Consider the following 16,702-nt stretch of genomic DNA (forward strand, 5'->3'; position numbering starts at 1 on the left):
CAATGTGGGGCTGTGCATATCTAATTTTCACCATAATTTTGAATGTCCAATTATCTGCAACTGCAGCAGCTGCCTTAATGTGTGAACCCCATTGCCGATTCGGCAGCGTAGACATCTGCAGTTCTCCTCCCAAACACTTGGTGTCGCCAGCTGCCTCTCGTCATGCACAGACTGCAGCTAAGCTCACACAGCGGCGCCTTTCATATGCAGCTTTAGCATGCAGTCCAGGGGGGCCCAGTCGACCAGTAGATAGTGATGAGATGCAGAGCCCTATCCTGCCATACCATGGGCGACTCAGTTGGTAATCTCGTATCAACCTATGGAGCGACTGGCCACAGTCAGCACTGGCACAGTCTTGATTTGATCCAAGACCGTCTAAACTAAATAGTTTCTTCAAGTACCCCTGGGACTCCTCAAGGGTTTTAAGTCCCGATTTGGAAATCCCAGACCTACGGCATTTAACTGTTTTTTGCCACTCCCCTCCCATCTTAACAAGCCATGTTAAACCATGTTTAACAAGAATTTTACAAATAAAGATACTGTCATGCTGTATCACTAGTATTGTCATTTACAATACAATTTAGCAATTCCTACAAACTGATATTGCTGAACAGTCTGACTACTTGCATCTCAACAGAAAATTGTGTGAATAATGGCTTCTGTTGTTTCATCACAATATTTCCAAAGTGAGGTGAGGCAATATAAACTGAGACCAGTTGGACCAATTGCACAGTTGCTCAATACCACATCAAGAAAGCTTAACAATGTTTTCCACAACTGTGACATTTCTCGAAGGCTCCAAACTTTATCAGTACATGTTGATACTTCAAGAAATGTATTTAAAGATACTACTCGGGTTTGTTCCCTAAAAAGGTTTCCTAAAATAATGATGTACTAATTATAATGTACTTTCATAGCCTTTTCAGACGTATTGGCTGTATTTTCATTTAAGAATTAAACAAATGTGTTATTTGTACACACACAAAATGAGGATAGGAACCCATTTTTAATTACCTTGGTCATCATTAGTGGAGGGATAACAGATATACATGTGTTATACAAGTATGCAGAGACCCAAAGTGATCAATTTTCTTTACTTCACCAAACCACGTAGAGAAAACTTTGAAAATCAGAGGCAAACAGAATTTCTGTATAGTTTGGCCTCCAAGCTAAATATGCTGGGAGCCCAATACATAGGTGTATAAATATAGAAGAAAGGACACATCCTTACTTTGAATGCATAGCTAACATAGCCCTTTGTGCTCTTGTATATGTTCCCCTTTTTGTGTGCCCTTGTACAGCCATGGCACACTTTTCAGATCAACATTTTAATTATTCATTCATTCATTTGTCAGGGAGAGTGCTCAGCCACTCTCCCAACTAGAATTAGCCATCATGCTAAATACAATTTTCCCTGGGAAAATCCAGATTCAAAAAGGAAAAGTTCTTCCCGGTATTTTGTTCCAATCACCTGGAATTGCTAATTAGCACAATCCTTCAGCCAGAAGGGAACTAACTAGTCAAATCAGCCGGCTGATTTCATGGGTGGAAGAAACACATGGCAGTACTTTTACTTTCTGCCGCCTGGACTTTCCAGCTCTGGTCCCTGTGCCAGATCAAGGCTGCTGCTGTCCTGTTGGGGTTTAGTATATGAATATAGCTAAATATGCTTTACAGTATGGCCTGTACGAGCATGGCATTTGTAGTTCTTTTCTCCCAATTGAAAATGTAGCCGAAACACCACTCAGTTGGAGTGGTGCCATCTGATCACATTATTTTGGAGCTGTCGCTCTACTATCTTGGAGGAATCAAATTTATAAGTAGTACCGTTAAGAAGCCTTGTTATATATTATATACACCACTTTAATAACTGGGTAACCGGTTTTCTGTAATACATATCTTGTTGTCATTTTGGCATACTTTTAAATCACACTGTAGTCCAGGGGTTTTCACACTTGTTCCCGAGGGACCCCTTAAGTTACAAAACCATGACAGTTTCTTTAAACAAGGTTTTGATTTCTTGGTTATAAAAATAAATAAAGCTTGATATCTGGTACCATAAAAGGTTAGGAACAACATTAGCAAATGTTACATTTTCATTAAAGTTCTGCATTGAGTTCTCTGCAAGGCAGTGAACAGTGATATGGAGCAGAAGCTGGCTCTTTCCGTGCTTCCTTCAGGGGCGCACATTTTAAGAAGGGTCCACACCTATACTGGCTTCCACACTCCCAGAACCATGACCCTCTGGAGTGTGAGACACCGTTGAGCTCTCTTCCTCTGAAAGACAAGCACACACACACGCATCAGTTTCAGTCGGCAACATGTCTAAATTCAGAGGTAAGGAGCTACACTGTCTTAAAAGTGTGTAAATACCTGTACATGTGTTTCCACCTGCTGCTTGTGTGTCCATCTGAGCTGTGTCTTTGCTGAATTCGCTAGTGCTGCCAACGTTTCCATCACCTTTGATGTCAGGCACTGCATTCCTGCGACCAGTCCGATCACAGGATGAGAAATCCAAGGGCACAGGCTCCACCTCCATCATCTCACCTGGCCTGAAGCTGTCATTGCACCTGGTGAGGACAAACAGGGTAAGAGAGAGAGAGATGTGCAAGGGGACCCTGCTTAGCTGGATAAGCCTTGCTACCTTTCTCCGTATTCCAGAAACCGTCTGGGTGGTCATACAAGTAAAGCTTTAAATATACTGTTATACTGCACTGCTGTGGTTAAGGCTGCTTTGGCAGCACTGTGAATGCGCAACAGGACTGACAGGCAGATAGGGAAGCCTCCTTGACATGATGAAATTTGGAGTGTCTGTTTTCAGAACCTGGGGCAGTCGGTGATCGTGTTTTTTTTTCTTTCTTAGAGCTTTTAATTAATTAATCTGTCATGATGTGAAGGAAATTTAACCAAATATGAACAAAAGTGTTCTAAAACAAACTTACATACCACACCTTTAATAAGTGTAAACCAACACAAAACAACATTTGGTATTGTTAGCAAAAGGAACCCCACTACACTGCCTATTTATTGTTATATTCAGGGCCACGTGACCAGTAGCTGATAATTTGAAGTTTGAGACTGCATTTATCTTTTTATACTTCTAAATGTTACTGTGAGCTGTTCGCCTCCCTTGCAATACAGCATCAGTCCCCTGTGCAGAGAAATCAGAAACATGATGGAATGTTTTGTTTTCCTACTAAACAAGAAAGTTGGCAGCTGTTCTTTTCCCAGTGACACAATGACCCTCCAGACCTAGTTCCCAAACACTCATTTCACATTCCCCAATGTGTCTTCAGCTCTTTCAGACTGGCTTCTATTTGTATGCAAATAAAGTGCCACAGGGCAAAGAAAATGTATACTTCTCAGTTTTTCCCAGTCCTGCTCAACAATCGTCGTTTTTTAAAACTGCAGCTATATTACGAAATAATTAGAAGCTTTTATTCAATCTGATATATTTAATTTTTTTCTAAATTAAAAGAAATATATATTTTCATTGACCCCTGTTTATCATCACCCTGAACTGGATTATTAACACTGGCTGGTTTGTTTACTGATATAAAAATTAAAAAAAATAAAAACCACTGCCTTTGTCTAGTTGACAGGCCAGCCATATTTAAACGGTGTAGAAAAATCCAGCATTGATTAATAAGATCTTCCTGTTTTACTGTTTCAATCTACATCCCCACAGACCAGATGGTACGGACATACTGCTGCACCACAGAATGGCAAAGAGCAAAAGTTAATTAGAACAAAGTATGGCTGCTTCATCTTACTGGGATGCCTATTCACAATGAACCGCGCCTTGAATTTCTGATGTTCCTTCAAAATATTCTGCAGCAGGAGATTGGCTATTTCAAGTTCTTATTGATTGTAGCAATGAGAAGTATCCATTTCAGAAAGCCAATATCAATTCAGCATGAATCCAGAATGCTGAATGAACTGACACACATACTAGGTGCAAGACTCTATCACAACCGAATTGTAGGAACTGAAAACAGTCCTGTGATTTATCACACGTGCAAGCAGACCCTGTATAACCGTGAAAGCAAAGATAATCTAAGAAGTAAAGACATGCTCATACAATCTCTATATAGCATGAAAGTGTACTACAACTTTATTAGGAGCACAGTGACAGTGCATAAAGCAACTTTATTAGAAGGGCAAAGCATGCTACAACTAGTCGTCTTTAAAGCTTTCTTTGCCATTGTTTATAATTCAAGACACTAAATAAATGACACCTCCATAAATTTGTCACAGCACTGTTCCATTTCAGTGTTAAAGGTAAAGAGTCCATTAATTGTCACAAGGAATGTTCCTGTGTACACAGTTTAATGGGTCTACTATCTATCTTCATAAAGCACGACAAGCAGATTTCTCTTACAAAGGAGAGTGCAGAGTTGCCTCTCTTCAAATTAGGGCATTTTAATCGCACAGAGAAAGACCCTAAAGCCAGTCAGACCATATCCATCCCTGGGTCTCCATTTACCTGAGAATGTATTATATATTTGGTCTGTATTGCAGCACTTCTTTGAATACTGAGTTAGCACTTTTATTCATTACTTACAAATATTGTTGGCACTGTTAGTTGCACATGACACTAGTCTATACAAATGGACTTAAATCCATGAAGTAGAGACTTAGTGGCACATAAATTATAGTGCCTTCCATGTTTTGTTTTGTTTTCCCTTTAAATGCATTTCTTTCAATCCTAATCAGGTTTAAACTGAGAGTGAAGGACTAAGGATGAGTAAAATGAACAGTACATACACACAATGTGATAACATTTTACAATAAGGTCACATGAATTGGCATAATTAGTTTAACCATTAACAAATACATAAACTGTTGTTTTAATCCCAATATGAACTGGCATTAACTAATGTATTTGTTAACATGCATTAATGATGTACAAATACATTACTAAGGCTGTACAGATGAACTTTTCAGCAGTTAGTAGTTAACAACTACAGAAGTTAATGGAAATTCATGTGAACTTATTGTAAAATGTTACCAACAATGTTTCCTCGGGAGCTCTGTTTTCAGAGATAATTTAGAAAAAAAAAAGAAAAAAGAAAACCTTTTCCTGTCTAGTCATGCTGCATGAGCTCATACCCTGTGACGGTATAGATAGGCTTATAATGAGAAATCAAATATTTTCTTTACTGCTTGTGATCACTGCACATTATCTAGTCATGTTTTTCATACAATTCACAGAAGCACACCAGCAACAAAGCATTTAAACTTACCAACATTCAGTTCAAAAACAACTCAATGTGAAGCTGAAAAAAAATCACAGAGAGAGAGAGAGAGAGAATAAAGATACAATCTCGGCTACACTGATCAGTGCCTCCTCTCTCCTCCTCCAACTGCAGCCGTAATGAGCTCAACAGAGTAGTCGCATTTGATGTCATCTGCTGCTGGTTTAAACGTTATCCTACTTAAGATAGACAATTATTTTCTGTCCTAATCTGGACATCTTAAAAATAAAAATTACTGTATATTGAAATCAGGTCAGATTGCCTCAAATACCCAACCTCCCTCTCCCTCTCCTCCCCGACTTTGGACCAGTGCAAACCGAAGCTCTCCAAATAAACACAAAGGCACACAAGACTAATGTTTTGAAATGAATGATGTCTTCCTCATAATCAAGACTTCAGTAAAGACTTATGGAGTTCAATTTAGGCAGAGGCACAGTACATCAACAAATGGTTTGAGTTTGGGGATTTGTTTTGGAACTTGCTGTGTAATTTTACTGCAAACTTTAATGAATGAAGTAGCTTGAATGTAGAAACATTATGAAGTTTAACTATAATTAAATATTTAATTAACATATTAAATACATGTCCAAACTGCCTGTGAGTCTATGGGCCCTGTTTTCGCACTCAAGGCGCAATTGTCGAAACACTAGTGGTAACCCAAGGCACTACTGAATTAGTGTGCGTCCAACTCATTTTCTGTCTTTTTCGTGACTCCAGGCATGAGCACAACGTGGCGCAGTTGTAAAAGGGGCTGGTTCTATACGTTTGCACAACTTTTGGTTAATCTATGATGGAGGTTTGGTTTTACTATTGCCACTTGGATCGCCCTATTTCTTCTCCTTTAGAAACAGTGTGTCAATGCAACTCCAACTGCTAATTTCATCATGGTCAGAAGGACACTCTTAACTCCGTACAGATGCATTGCCTAAAGAGTCAGTATTGGACTGCATAACTTAACACAGCTTACATTTCAAATAGTCAAATTGATTTTTTAATTCTCGCATTTGTGTTCATACATTCATATGTGAGGCACATTCATGAAGCCACCAAAATGGCACAATGTGCCAGTGTTTCATTTAAAACTTGGTCTGAATTGGTTTAACCCCTTCAGATTTTAATTATATTATCAGGATGGGAAAAATAAAACTAAGCACACCAGAAATAAGATTCACTCAAAACATTTAATTGCCAAACTTTTTTGCCACATTCCTGTGGATGCTAGGCCCAAACACTTGTGATATATAAAATTTGATGGACTTTACATCTTGGAGCATTAACTTTACTTGTTTTACATAGCATAAGTACATCCTCCCTTTGATGAAAATGACAATCAACTTCCACAAGTCATAAACAAAAAATCCTGGGAAAGAGGATTTTCTTCAAAATTGTTCACTGATTCTCAGATTTTGTTTTTTGAATATAGACTTTACTAGACTTTTTGTAGTTTTGTAGAAAACCAACAAACAATTTAATTTAAATTATTTTATTAAATTATATTTTATTTCAATACTTTTAATTTTCATTATTTTATTTTTATTTTACGTATTCTATTTATTTTAATTTGATTATTTTGTTTTATTTTAATAATTTGATTTAATTTTAAACACAAATGCATTTGTCAACACCAGGCTTCCACATTGCTAAATATTTCCATTGACACATCCCTTATTGTGCCACCCATCACATCACATGCAGATGGGTTTGCTGCAGGCCACAAAACTGCAGCAAGCAAAAAATATTCAATTTTTTTTTTGAGAGACAGAACTACCTATTTCACCTTTGCCCAGGTGCAATTCGGCGTGCGTTGTCACCATTATAGGGCCCTATGATGCAATTTGACTGGTGGTGCAAACTAAGCTCCAGTATTTTCCTTCCCTTAATCACTGCCTGTGTACAATATCCCTACGCACTCTCTCATCTCCGCATTCCAAAAGCCCCATTGGGAACACACTGCTGCAGAACAAGAGGATTTATTTTCCTAATTCATGTTTATGTTTACACTGGGTTTATAATGGAAGAAGCATCCATCTTCATAATACAAGTGCCATGTGAACCCTACATGTTTTCTCAGTACCACATAATATGCACATGGCTTTTTCCATCCGTCTGTAGCTTGAGAACTGACAGAGAGCAATCATGCAGTTGTTGTAGTTGTTGCTATTAATAATAATAATAATAATAATAATAATAATAATAATAATAATAACAACAACAACAAAGACAACATGAGAAATCTCCCTGTTCTCATGTTAATATAGTACTGAATGCCAGCATGTCAAAAATGATTTTAAAAGGACAAAGTATATTATTATTATTATCATTATATTTGCGACTTGCATTTTACATATTTGTGAACCCAATCTACATATTTGTGAATCCATTCTACATATTTGTGAAACCATTTACATATTTGTGAAATCGCTTTCATATTTCTGAAACAGTTTACATAGTTTGAAACCCCACTTACAGATTTGTGAGACTATTTACATATTTGTGTCTTTTGCTACAAAAATACCTCCATAGATGAAATACCCTAATAATAATTATGATTCATGATTATCAAATATGCATAATCGTAATGAAGGCATTGTACAAGAAGCTCTCTCTAGCAGCAAGAGAGTGCGCTTATAGTGTTATGGTAGAAGATGATAGCCAGACCCAATGGAAAATAAAATATTTCTCTGTGGCATGGGGCTTCTGTGGGTCTCATTCTTTAAATTCTTTAGTATTGCATAACCTTCAGCAGCATTGGCACCCGTTTCTTCTATTTCCACTGAACGAATAAGTAAGTCAAGTAAGTAAATAAGTAAACATGTCCATTGTTGATGGTAATCTTTGTGCAAGCTGTAACTGCTAATAAGGAAGTGCTGCAGTAAGGTGGTTATAAATTCACAGAGAAGAATGTCTAGGATAAAAGCAAATGTTTAAGGCATAACATATTCATAGGATTGGTTTCATTGGTTTCAAAGCTTAGAATACATGTTTTCAGTGAAATCAGTGATCTTCATTTTAAATAGATCCAAAGTAGAGGAATTGCATTTGTTCTTCTGTGCAATACCAAGTGTAAGGTGTCAGGAAAGTGTGGTTGAGAAGAACTTGAGAAGAAGAAAGCTAAAGAAGAGAACAAGCCATAGCCCAGGCCTGTTCAAGCTTTTTTCAGACCAACCCATTTTGAACTACACAAGCTAACTGACAACTGTCAATATGAGGATTGCATGTAAATAGCAAAGTAATTTTCAACAAACTCATTAACTTTGTGATACACAATAATTTTGACTGAACTCTGTTTGTGTATAAACTATGTTCCTTGGTATCCGTTGCACAATGCATCCCATTGTGCACTGTGAACGTTCCATGACATGCATTTAACAAATAACATAATAGCATTTCTCACAATGTCTGTAAGGCTCAGACACTGTAACTGTTCAGCGTAACGACCGCCAGGGGTTGTGCTGCTTAGATGAAACACAGTCCATGTCTGTTTCTGTTCTCTCAAACAACAGTGAAACTCAGCAGGAAACAGGTGACTGCCTAGAATGTAGATATAAAATATGTGTGTATTTTTGGGCTTGCGCACGTGTGTGTGTGTGTCTGTCTGTGTGCGAGTATTTGCATATGTATGTCAGCAGGACCTTGAGCAATGTTTCCTGTTATTAGTTATCAAGGCTATTAAATAAAATTCTATGCAGCAGTTTTATTAGTCTTTTATGTACCAGAGCCTGCTGTAGATAAGAAAAATGGAACATCTGAGGAATGTAACAGGCCTGGTTAGTATAAAGTAGGGTTGCCCAACCCTATTCCTCGAGATCTACAATCCTGTAGGTTTTAACTCACATCTCATTTGACAACTAGAGATCTTGTGGATCTGCTAGTTAGTAGTATCGGGTGTGCTAAATTAGTGTTCTAATGAACACCCACTAGACAGTAATTCTCCAGGAACAGGGCTGGGCAGCCCTGATCTACACTAGAGATCTCATTGAGCTGCAAATTAGTAGAAACAGGTGCACAAAGTTATGGTTGAAATGAAAACCAACAGGAGGATAGATCTCCAGGAACAGGGTTAGATAGCCCTGCACTGAAGAACCATGCCACTAATGGCACCAAGTTTTATTATCTTTAAGCCAAAATTTGTGTTCAAAAGAGCGTCTTAGTCCCTCAAGTGTATCATTTCATCAACTCGTATTTTTGAAATTGGCACACAGATCTTTATCAAACTTAGAGAAAAGATGTCCATACAGTAGACAGGACATACAGGCATGTGACAAATTAAAGGAAAAACCTAAATGAGTGGAGAACCATAACAAATTTGGATGCTTCCATACAGGTGTACTGCATGATACAGTTAATCAATTAAAATACTATCATGCTCTGTGGCATGTATAATATGCTAAGTAGGCCCAGTTGGCCTTGATCTAATATTTTAACTTAAGGTAAAATATTAGATCAATGAAATATCTACACATAGGCCAGTCAGTTATGTGGGTAGGTTATTATTTGTTGCCCACACATTGTTGCCCAGGCACAATAATATGTTTGTTGTCTTGGACAAGGGCGTGTGCTTGGGAATAAACAAAGCTTTTTAAACTTTTTAATCTCATATGGGAATCCACAGTGAGATTACACAAGTATATGCAGTAGATGGAATAAGTTGTATAGCTGTCAAGTAAACTATGGATATAAATCAACAGGGCTTGTCTTTGTATTATTGCTCTCTCCAATAGATTTTCATGGTCTTAACTGGCTTAGTCAGTGATATAATATATAACAAGGACACACAGGCAGAAATCTCGCAGACATTATTTTCATGACGGAAATACGAGCACAAATAACAAGGTGGAAATGATTGGAAAAGGATTGTCAAAAAAAGAGAGAAATTATCAGCAACAAAGCAGTGCTGGATTTAGTAGTTAGAGAAGTTAAATAACAGTCTTTTCACAATCCAGTGCAGGACTCTACTTTAACAGAGTGTCAGCAGGGTGAGGATTAATTGAAATATGTTTATTGAACATCAATTGAAATTAAATATAGAACACCAGTCCTAGATGCAGGACTCACCCACATCCAACTAACTGTTACAAACTTCTTCTCAGGTTGCCCAAAACTGACTTAACTCAAAGTAAGCCGCATGTTTTAACTAGAGAAAAAGTTAAAAGGGGCACATGCTGGGTGTCAAGGAGACAAAAAAGGAAGTTAATGGCCCGTGGCTTGTTTTCAATGGTTACTCCCCTTATTAGTCTGAAAACAACAGACATCACAATCCTGGTCATACAAAGAAGAGCTGGAAGACTGAAAACCCATAATCCCCCGCACACAGTATTCATCCATATAAGTCTCTCCCCCTGCACTGATTAGCAATCAACCTCAGAGGTGGAAAAATCCAGGTTGAGAAAATACAAGTCCTCCCCACCTGGATTTGCTAATTAGCACTATTCTTCAGCCATGAGGTAGTTCATGCGTAGAAGAAACACAAGGCAGAACTTTTACTTTACACCTCTGATCAACCTCAGGTTTTGAGCCAGCCAGGTTTTTTGAGGCCAAAGGCAGCTCTGATGGTGGCTGAAGAGGAGTAGGAGGAGGAGGAGGAGGAGGAGGAGGAGCTCTCCTCACCCCTCCCAGTCTCACAGGAAAAATGGGTCCAGTTACTGAAAGAATTGAGTTATTGTCCTGAAACGGTCAGGACTAACTGAAAGTACACTTTGCTGACGTGGCTACAGAGGAAATAGCCTCCATAAAGGGTGTTAAATTAGACTTCCACTTCAAATTGTTAAGGCCACGGGCATATAGAGGGTGCTCAACAGCGTGTTTAGTAGCAGTGTATTTACCCGGAAAGATGTTAGCTGAATTATGAGGTGACTAGCCTGCCGTGTTCAACAGATCCACAAGCCATGAGAACAACAAAATAAACAAGATCAAGAAAAAAGTTTTGGTGTTAAATGGGTGGCCCTGTCTCTTGCACTCCTGACTTTGAAATAGTGTATAACAGTGTACAACATCCAATGATGGAGAATCCTAAAAAATTCAGCATCACTGCCAACTGAGATTAATCAGGGAGGCCCAACTCCCTACATCCCAGACATCCACAGTGAAATACAGCAACTCACACACCAGTGAAGTGCAAATCCATCCTATGCAACAGGTGATATGCTGCATCTCTTGGCAGAGATAGCATGCACACAAACCATAACTTGCCAGAGCACACTGTGTTTAACTGCTGGAGACAACACACCAGAGTTGTCAAGATGATGTCAAAATTCCAAACTAAAGTGATGTAATATGTTTGATAAAGAAGCCAAAATCCATACGTTGCTGAAGAAAAGCCAAGGCCCTCAATAGCATTCAATCTAGGAACAAGATAATACTACCTACAGGCAGAAAAACCTTATAATAAATGTATACGTATGGATTTAACTCTTCCCATACAGCTGTATCAGAAAGGTTAATACAGATACACCAAGCTACATTATTTCAATGGCCCATAGCTTTGTTTCTTTTCAGAAGTTACTCCCCTTCTACAGTTCATAAAACACCACAGAAATGTGGGTCACACCATGGACAGCTTTTCAGATTGAAGAACTTAAGAATTCTTGAAGAATCTCAGCACCCTTGTATGCCACTCATACCGCTCCCACTCAATAAATGGTACTAAAATTAGGCTGTCAGAATGTTTATTTTCACTCACCGCATTCATTTGAAAAAATGAAAAAAAATTTGAGCCAAACCACCGTCCAAAAAATGATCTTCTGAATGGTAAGGTATCCACACCGATAACAGACGCAATTCAGTCCCGGTTTTGAATCTAGAGAAAGAGAATCTGCCCGTCTCTATGCTTTTTTCATCTTCCTTAGCTCTCTCTCTCTCTCTCTCTCTCTGCACAACAGTCCAGCAGATCCCAGATCTCACAAAGCTGGGTCAGGCCTGTCTCGATCTTAAAGGATGTGGGTGTGATGTCACGTGCTGTGCTCCAAGTCACAGAAAGGAAAAAAAAACACAGTCCCGGGCAAGAAGCATAAACATGAAAAAACATAGTTTGGAAAACTTTTTATTTTTTCATATGTTTTATAATCAGTATATTTGTTGCTATATTTGGTACAAAATGTTCCATTATTTCTTCTTGTTAGGGATGCAAGCACGGCACCTGGTCCAAAATCGCAAATGTTGCTGTTGAGCGCAAACACTGACTTTTGTTGTTAACTAAAGCAAAATGACATAAAATAAACTGTGTTATCACATGATGTTGATGAGTTTCTCAACAGAGAACCTATAGAGGAACTTTGTCATGTTTTCCATCACAATCAGAACATTCACAAGATGTCCGGCTGAAGTCATCCAAAAGGTAAATCACACACATATTCCTGTGCCTTCAATGTCCATGTTGACATGTGGAATGGACAGGAAGTCGTACTCCAGCTAATAAATATATAACATTCAATGATATCTTATGTTATAATTATGTTATCTAGTGGAAATATTTAACCAGCGTGATATACATTGCATAAGACTATACACCAAACAAAATCAATTATTTATGTGTGACACCCTATATGCCACTTGCAGTTGCTTTAATTCAGCTGTATACAATCCCAAAAATAGCCATCGAAAAATGGGTAAAAACAGGCTATTTTTGCAAACTTGAATACATTTATAAATGCTCAATCAGACTACTGGTTTGATTTCCGCATGACTGCTCCTAAAGAAATCCTCTTACAGCACAGGAAAATTGAACAGTCAATGAGGCCCTCTATTCTGCGGTGGCTGTTAAGAACTTCTTCACTGTAATGTCTTTGTGAAGCAAAAATGTGGCTCCTCCCAACCCGCCAACTGATCACGAGCTTGCGTGGGTAACAACTCTATCAGCAAGAGAAGGAAGCGGGAAAAGACCTTTCTCTGTCAACATAGCTCTTCCACAACTCGCTAGCTTGTGGTTAGCCATCAGTGAGGAGCGAAGGAGCCAGCAAAAAGGAGACATTTTAAACAAACATGTACATCAGACCTGAAACCTTGTCCAAGTTACTTGCTGAAATAAAGCACATTTTAATTATTGATCGATGTGTGGATGAAACATATTTCGACATCACGCTGCTTCAGCATTGTCCATGATATCATTACATAATGACATGATATTACATTGTCATTTTATGTCATCACTGCTCAGAGGAGAATTGTTGTACTGTGTAATGTGCGTGTCCAAATAAAATCAATTTTTTAGCTTTGCACCATCCTTGTCTGCCACCTAGTGTTGAATGTGCAACATCATTATTCATATTTGAGAAAACCGGAGTAGTTTCCCATTGACTTCACTTAGTAGCATGTCCTATGTGAGACAAAAGGAGGATATTTAAAAGCTATATTTGCCATATTTAAAGTGGGCCCCATTGTACACGGAAAGATTCCACACACATAAATCACTGAGATTTTTGGGAAAATTGAACTTACTGAGTAAGGATAGATTTCAATCTCTGGTTGTGTGGCCACAGGTTTCTCTCTCCAATACAAAAAAAATAAAATAAATGCTATTATGATTTCCTCATTACGTGGGAATATATATGTATAAGGTGTTTGCTTGAGTGTTGTTGCATAATTATTTACATTCAAGTTTTATTTTCATCATAAAGTGGTATTATAACGCTACACACACATATTTTTATTATTATTTTAACGTTAAAAGTGTTAAAATCGAGATTATGGATCTGCGGGATTTTATGATATCAGAGGTCAGGTCTTTCCTCTGCAATACATAAGGTTGCTAAATATGTCATTTTGGTGTTGTTTTTCGGAACATGTAAGAACGTGTAGCTTTGGGTATAATATCATTATGTCGCGAACTTAAAACACGACCGGACACGACCGGATAAATTGCAATCAAATTATCAGCAGTGGGTAGTCTAACAACGCGAAGAGAGCAACGGGGGTCAAGACAAACAAACCCACCGAGAATGGTTTGCGAGCTTGCACTGCGCAGTGCGCACACTCTCAAACAGCAGCCTCTCGCCTGCCGTCTGAACCAAAGGTTAACCTGCGGCATAAATCGCTCGCGTCGTCGTTGTCTTTGGTGCTCGTGGGGAATGGATGCAAATCCAGCAATTTCCTTGTCACTGTTATACAGGAATGATCCGATTTACTCATTGTGTGCTTCGGACTTGATGACTGCATCTCAAACTGTGAATAATAATTTCATTAAGGAACAGAAGCAACTGATTAAGGTAAGGCTGGTGATTATCAAACATTGAAAACGTTATTTTGATGAAGCTATTCGTAACATTACAATGACACAAATTAAAATTACATTCTAATTTTTTTTTTAGACTATCTTTATTTATCTGTTTATTTATTTTGTCTTATCTCGTTCTAGTTCTGGCCCGGTAGCCTATGGGTTTTACATTAAAAAATAATCATGGCAAATTTACGACGGGATTGCATTTTGGTCTGGTTTTATTAAGTCTGAAAAAAATTATCTATGTTGCTATATTTAGGATAAACTAACTTTAATAGTTTTACCACCTAGAGATAGGACAGAAAAGGAAAACGGTATCCCCCTCAGTTCCCAACTGTGCGCAAACCAAGGAAATAATTACCTAATGACTAACTACTTTGCGAAAGAAAATTCTGTAGAAGGAAGTGCAGAATGAAGGATGTCTTGGTAACACAAATTAAACATAATTCATTAACCATTATTCATTTGGTTGAGCTCCTGAATGTTAAGAATGTTCAAGAAAGTACGAAGTACTGCTGTTAAATTATGCTAATAAGCTTACTGATTCAAGGCCTGTGTCTCCCATCGATGGTGTTTGTAAAAGTTTCCATTAAAATGAATAAATACAATGTAATAAAACGATCTTCAACAGATCTTCAAACTTTGTCAAAAATAGCCATCTGATACAGTGAACAAGTGGCAATTGCATTTAAGTCCAAACATTTAACAGATTCAAAGGAATCCAATCTCTCATATTATTCTCATATGCCATGCCTAGTTTAATTGTGTGTAGCAACCCCACTGAACAGTTTAGGAATTCAGCTGTCCTCTACTCTCAAAGGCAGTGTGGCTGCAAGCCATTGTGAAATGACAAAGAGGCGAGGAATGCTCTTTGATTCAGCATCCTTTGTCCTGCGCCGTCCAAGGCAAATGATAAAACATTGATGTGCTGGAAAGATACCAGAACAACAAACGTAGAACTTAGTGTCCATGCCAGGATTTCCAACATTCATTTCTTGATTCATTAAGCTTTTTAGGGCTCATTTTTGTGCCAGCTTGCAATTTACAGTAACACACACACACTCACACACATATTAAAGAAATTCCCATATCTGTTCTTGTGAATGTTCCGAACCCTCTAAATATTTTGTACTTGTCAGCTGACTTGCATTGGATTTAGGCATAACCTTTACAGAACGTATAAAGATCTTCGACTGGAATACAGCCAGCACCGTCAAGTCTGGCCTTATGAAAGGGTTCTAACTTGTCATGTCAATCTGCCCCATAGACACTAAAGAAACTGGAACAACAAAAGCTTCTTCGCATGCGCCAGCTCAATGAAGAGAAGAAGCAATTTGCTGCCCTCATGAGGAGGAAGCTGTCCCAGAGGGGGAGCAGTGCGCAAACAGCCTTTGGCCCATCAGCATTCATGCCAGAATGCTCCAATAGGGCCTCCTCTGCCCCTGTCTGCCACTTCCCTGCCCCCAGCCAATATTTGTCAAAATATTCCCCTTCCCCACAGCAACCACTGTCTCTGGATACACAAAGGAGTATTGTGAGTTTGTTTCTTGTGCTGTACTCTTATGCTATACTGTACAGTATCTGGCACTTAAGACACTATTCAGTCTTAGTCCTTTAGTTGTAGTTCAGTAGTCTAAGTATTTTAATTAAGAAAACGCACTGTGTTCACTTGCAGCACATGTTTCATATTTATTGCTTTTATCTGTGTATTGCCATATAAAAGTAAAAAAGTTACATATAAAGTTATTTAAAGTTGACACAATGTTAAGCATAAGCAGTATTGTGAAGACAGTCGTAAATGATAGCTAATTTAAATGTTTGCAGAGTAATTTTTCTGAAAGGTATTGTATAGACTAAAATGTTTCGTCTGCAGTAATATGTCTTTGGTAATTTTCATGTTTCTTTTATATCTAGGGGGTGAAAATGTATGTTAACTCAACAAGAGGTGTTTGTAAATGTGGACACTCCTGTAAGCTGTTAACAAGGAGTGAGAGCTGTCTTCCGGTACTGCAGTAGTACCTTTGCCGTGGGAGAGACCCAGCAAGAATATTATGGAACTTTGGATGCATGGGAGCTTCAGACCAAGCAGCGGAGACATGAACCAACTTCTGCTGCTCTTTGCTTGGGTCTGCTTTAAGGGTATTGTCACTGTCTCACAGATAATATGAAATGTAGGCTAATGTGCATCTATTGTTACCTAAATGGATAATGTAAGGAGAATGTCAATATCTAG

At 38.2% G+C, this 16,702-nt stretch overlaps 1 protein-coding gene across 1 annotated transcript; it reads right to left on the reverse strand.

Annotated features, from left to right (window-relative positions):
- Positions 1–987: 987 nt before the first annotated feature.
- LOC135237300 (cAMP-dependent protein kinase inhibitor gamma-like) lies at positions 988–12,154 on the reverse strand. Its single transcript, XM_064304316.1, has 3 exons — positions 11,938–12,154; positions 2,374–2,570; positions 988–2,277 (listed from the first exon to the last, which is right to left on the reverse strand). Exons 1-3 carry the CDS (start codon positions 11,940–11,942, stop codon positions 2,192–2,194), a joined length of 288 nt encoding a protein of 95 aa, XP_064160386.1. The 5' UTR covers positions 11,943–12,154; the 3' UTR covers positions 988–2,191.
- Positions 12,155–16,702: the final 4,548 nt, after the last annotated feature.

This window comes from Anguilla rostrata, chromosome 13, assembly GCF_018555375.3.
Source record: "Anguilla rostrata isolate EN2019 chromosome 13, ASM1855537v3, whole genome shotgun sequence".
Lineage (NCBI taxonomy): Eukaryota > Metazoa > Chordata > Actinopteri > Anguilliformes > Anguillidae > Anguilla > Anguilla rostrata.

Coding starts and splice junctions, on each gene's coding strand:
- LOC135237300 (XM_064304316.1), bottom strand. Junction 2,278..2,373: donor AGGTGGAAACACATGTACAG/GTATTTACACAC, acceptor CTTGTCTTTCAG/AGGAAGAGAGCTCAACGGTG.